The 5000-nt window shown below is 43.1% G+C and overlaps 2 protein-coding genes across 14 annotated transcripts in view; both read left to right on the forward strand.

Moving 5' to 3' along the window:
- tln1 (talin 1) overlaps nt 1-880 on the forward strand; it is a 100884-nt gene extending 100004 nt beyond the window's left edge. For 8 of the 12 annotated variants that reach the window (XR_009672804.1, XR_009672802.1, XR_009672806.1 and 5 more), the window contains one exon: nt 7-57. Coding sequence is in view for 3 of the 12 variants with exons in the window: in XM_061034612.1 (XP_060890595.1) it covers nt 723-857 (135 nt within the window). In the remaining 9 variants the exon portion in view is untranslated. Of the gene's footprint in view, nt 58-722 lie in introns of those variants that run through there. The other 4 variants (XM_061034612.1, XM_061034614.1, XM_061034613.1 and 1 more) reach the window with 2 other exon arrangements.
- A 2454-nt stretch (nt 881-3334) lies between these two features.
- tpm2 (tropomyosin 2 (beta)) overlaps nt 3335-5000 on the forward strand; it is a 38879-nt gene continuing 37213 nt past the window's right edge. Inside the window, exon 1 of one of the 2 annotated variants that reach the window (XM_061034610.1) lies at nt 3335-3591. In XM_061034610.1, coding sequence (XP_060890593.1) covers nt 3478-3591 — 114 coding nt within the window. In that variant the 5' untranslated portion in view covers nt 3335-3477. The remainder of the gene's footprint in view (nt 3592-5000) is intronic. The other variant, XM_061034609.1, reaches the window with a different exon arrangement.

Below are 5000 nucleotides of genomic sequence, written 5' to 3' on the forward strand. Positions count from 1 at the left end.
TCACAGGTACAGATGAGTCACAGGTACAGGTACAGATGAGTCACAGGTACAGATGAGTCACAGGTACAGATGAGTCAGCACAGGTACAGATGAGTCACAGGAACAGATGAGTCACAGGTACAGCTGAGTCACAGGAACAGATGAGTCACAGGTACAGCTGAGTCAGAGTACAGATATAGATGAGTCACAGGTACAGCTGAGTCACCGGTACAGATGAGTCACAGGTACAGCTGAGTCAGAGTACAGATACAGATGAGTCACAGGTACAGGTACAGATGAGTCAGAGCATAGGTACAGATGAGTCACAGGTACAGATGAGTCACAGGTACAGGTACAGATGAGTCAAAGCACAGGTACAGGTTAGTCAGAGCACAAGTACAGATGAGTCACAGGTACAGATGAGTCACAGGTACAGGTACAGATGAGTCACAGGTAAAGATGAGTCAGAGCACAGGTACAGATGAGTCACAGGTACAGGCGACTCACTCAGCATATTAGTTATCTGGCCTGCTCGTGGTACCTACAGTCTCTAAATGTACTATTGGAGGTAGAGCCTTCAGTTATCAGGCCTGCTCGTGGTACCTACGGTCTCTAAATGTACTATGGGAGGTAGAGCCTTCAGTTATCAGGCCTGCTCGTGGTACCTACTGTCATATTATCGTGTGTTTACAGTGTGTGTGTGTGTGTGTGTGTGTGTGTGTGTGTGTGTGTGTGTTTTTCAGATCATTGCGGCGCAGGAGGAGATGCTCAGGAAAGAGCGGGAGCTGGATGAGGCGAGGAAGAAGCTTGCGATGATCCGACAGCAGCAATACAAGTTTCTCCCGTCTGAGTTGAGAGAGGATGGACAGGAGCAGTGACACACCTGACTCACCTGTTTACACCTGAAACATACCTATGCCTTATTAAGATATATCTGTGCTTTCATTATATATGATCATTTAATATAAATATCTATCTGTCTGTTTCTCTTTAGTTTCTGCTGCCTTCCTGTTAGAACGGCTGCACTCTCTTTCTATGCAAACTTCATCTGCAGACGATGTTTCACTGTCTGATCACCATGTTTCAGTGTCTGAACGCCATGTTTCAGTGTCTGATCGCCATGTTTCAGTGTCTGATCGCCATGTTTCAGTGTCTGAACGCTATGTTTCAGTGTCTGAACGCCATGTCAGTGTCTGATCACCATGTTTCAGTGTCTGATCACCATGTCAGTGTCTGAACGCCATGTTTCAGTGTCTGAACGCCATGTTTCAGTGTCTGAATATGTTGAGAGAGACTCTGTGTTCCTGTTAAAGTCATGATGTTCAGTTTAAATCTGAAAAAAGGACAAAATAATGTGTAAAGTTTAGATTTGGAACTCTGCGTCAGAACAAATCATATTAAATTCCTTATTTTTATAAAGACGAGCTGTTTTTAAATGTTTGTTGGAGTCAGCAGCAGATGAGATTTTTACAGCTGTTTGTTGAATATGATGAAGCCATATATTTAACATCTGTTTATTTGGTGCTCTGCGTGTGCAAATGTTAGCGGCTAACCCTTCATTCTCTGTCTGCTGAGTGCAAGATGTTTCTGTTCCAGGTTAGTTTGTGTTCAGCAGATTCAATGGACCCAAAGAAACTCTGTTTTTTCACACTTTAACGTTTATAAAGTGCCTGTAATCTCACACACACACACACACACACACACACGCTCACTCTGTTTCTAACGCTGCTGATCAGCTGTACATCGTCACTGTAACAGAGATTTATATCAATAAAGTTTTCAGTCAAATTTTTCTGTTCTACATGTCATTACTCCTGTATTTGCATATCTGCACTGGCTCCCTATAAAATTTGGATGAGAATTTAAAATCCTTCTCACTTACAAAGCTCTAAATGGTCAGTCAACGACTTATCTTAAAGAGCTACTAGGGCCGTAGTGACGTATCAGTTCTGCTCGTGGTACCTACAGTCTCTAAATGTACTATGGGAGGTAGAGCCTTCAGTTATCAGTTCTGCTCGTGGTACCTACAGTCTCTAAATGTACTATGGGAGGTAGAGCCTTCAGTTATCAGGTCTGCTGGTGGTACCTACAGTCTCTAAATGTACTATGGGAGGTAGAGCCTTCAGTTATCAGGCCTGCTCGTGGTACCTACAGTCTCTAAATGTACTATGGGAGGTAGAGCCTTCAGTTATCAGTTCTGCTCGTGGTACCTACAGTCTCTAAATGTACTATGGGAGGTAGAGCCTTCAGTTATCAGGCCTGCTTGTGGTACGGTCTCTAAATGTACTATGGGAGGTAGAGCCTTCAGTTATCAGGCCTGCTCGTGGTACCTACAGCCTCTAAATGTACTATGGGAGGTAGAGCCTTCAGTTATCAGGTCTGCTGGTGGTACCTACAGTCTCTAAATGTACTATGGGAGGTAGAGCCTTCAGTTATCAGGTCTGCTGGTGGTACCTACAGTCTCTAAATGTACTATGGGAGGTAGAGCCTTCAGTTATCAGGCCTGCTCGTGGTACCTACAGCCTCTAAATGTACTATGGGAGGTAGAGCCTTCAGTTATCAGGCCTGCTCGTGGTACCTACAGCCTCTAAATGTACTATGGGAGGTAGAGCCTTCAGTTATCAGGCCTGCTCATAAAAATGTTTCTTTATCTCCTCTTCCTCACCTGTCTGATAAATAAATGTTTCTTTATCTCCTCTTCCTCACCTGTCTGATAAATAAATGTTTCTTTATCTCCTCTTCCTCACCTGTCTGATAAATAAATGTTTATTTATCTCCTCTTCCTCACCTGTCTGATAAATAAATGTTTCTTTATCTCCTCTTCCTCACCTGTCTGATAAATAAATGTTTCTTTATCTCCTCTTCCTCACCTGTCTGATAAATAAATGTTGAGTCTTTAAGTCTTCAGGACTCTTTGATCGTGTGCATCATTATAATAAGAGATTGTTTCATTTTAAAATGTGTGCTATCTAAAAGTGTTGAAGGAGTCACATGTTGTCGACTTGAATGTAAATATGTTAATGACTCGTTAGTGTTATGGTTATAGTCATATCTCGGACTGTGGGGGAGGAGCCTAATGTGAGATCTGTCATGGGGACCAGGTAAATCCTGGAGAGGGCCCTGAGTATGAATACAAGTTTAATGTTTACATCAGTAAAAGTACATACATTTGTTATCAGTGTATATTTATATTTAATTAAAAATATATCAATATATTTGAGTTCTTCTACCTTTGTAGTATCCTGCAGGTGGATAACATGACGTTATGTAAACAGACCTGATTTATTCCCGCACGTCACGCGCGCTCTGGCCCCTCGTGCTGCCTAAATATGGGAACGTTCTCGCGCAGATTCACTGTGAAAAAAAAGTGTGATCTCGTGCAGCTGCTGCTCCATCCTCCGACCCTTCACACACACACAGACACCGAGCGGTGCTCCACTCTCAGTCCGGACCAGCAGCCTCTTTCTCCCGCTGTGAGTAGCCCAAAGCCGCGCCACCATGGAGGCCATCAAGAAGAAGATGCAGATGTTAAAGCTGGACAAGGAGAACGCCATAGACCGAGCCGAGCAGGCCGAGGGAGACAAAAAGGGGGCCGAGGACAAGTGCAAACAGGTAAAACATCACCCAACACCTGAACTTTGATTGAAGAGCGTTAGTCCCTTTAAGCAGGTGAGATACTAGAGGCGAACGAGTGCAAGGTAAAACGGCTCCAACACTTGTAGTAATTTATAAAAAAAAAGTTTGTCAGTCACTTTGAGCAGCTGAGATATTAAAGAAAGGCAAGAGAAACAGGTAAACATCAGAACCTTAGAACTATGAACAGGTGTTTTATTAACAGACAGGTGCAGATCCAACAAACAGCTGTAACCTCACAGTCTCTTTAAAAAGGTGTTTAATTAACAGACAACTTATTTTAACTCTTAATCAGGTGAAAAGATGTGATGATTAATCTAAAACAGTGTTTTTAATGGTTAGAATTTTTATTATTTTAATGATGAAAATTACGAGGGGATGAAAACACCTGAAGGGAACTCTGGAGGTTCAGAGTTTCAAAAAAGATTTCCTGCAGGATGGATCAGCTGATCCTGGAGTTTAAAGTGAGACTGTTCATGTGAAATAATATAAATAATTTAAATAATATGACTGATGTAAAATGAATAGTGTATGATATTGTATAATAATGTGAACTAGTGTTCAGTGGAGATGGAATAATGTGGCGTGCCATCCTTGTGTCTGTTTATTTGAATGTTGAACTGATGATGAAGACGAGGAGACGTTCTGCTGGACTTTGACCATAAATAGAGTTTGTGTTGATCTCTGAGACTCCACTTCATCCACAGCTGCTTTAATGAGCTCAAAATATCTCAAAGACACTGTATGTGTCAGGGGGGTTTAGGGTTGAGACACAACTGGTGAGACACACCATGGGGGGGGGGGGGGGGGGGGGTGGCACTCCCAGCTGCCCCCCCCCCATGATTAATTCACAACATGTTCAAACCTTTTCTAATAGAAACAGACTCAACACGATCAGATTCATTCACTAATAAATAAATACTTTACAACTTTAGAAGAGGATGAAAGTCAGAGTCATCCCCTGACCAATCAGTAACCCTTCCTCCATCAGTGCTCGTCAGCCCACCCCCCTCCCCCCGACTGATAACTGAAGGCTCTACCTCCCATAGTACATTTAGAGACTGTACCACGAGCAGGCCTGATAACTGAAGGCTCTACCTCCCATAGTACATTTAGAGACTGTACCAGGAGCAGGCCTGATAACTGAAGGCTCTACCGCCCATAGTACATTTAGAGACTGTACCACGAGCAGGCCTGATAACTGAAGGCTCTACCTCCCATAGTACATTTAGAGACTGTACCACGAGCAGGCCTGATAACTGAAGGCTCTACCTCCCATAGTACATTTAGAGACTGTACCACGAGCAGGCCTGATAACTGAAGGCTCTACCTCCCATAGTACATTTAGAGACTGTACCACGAGCAGGCCTGATAACTGAAGGCTCTAC

The sequence above is a fragment of the Labrus mixtus genome, unplaced genomic scaffold (assembly GCF_963584025.1).
Source record: "Labrus mixtus unplaced genomic scaffold, fLabMix1.1 SCAFFOLD_61, whole genome shotgun sequence".
Lineage (NCBI taxonomy): Eukaryota > Metazoa > Chordata > Actinopteri > Labriformes > Labridae > Labrus > Labrus mixtus.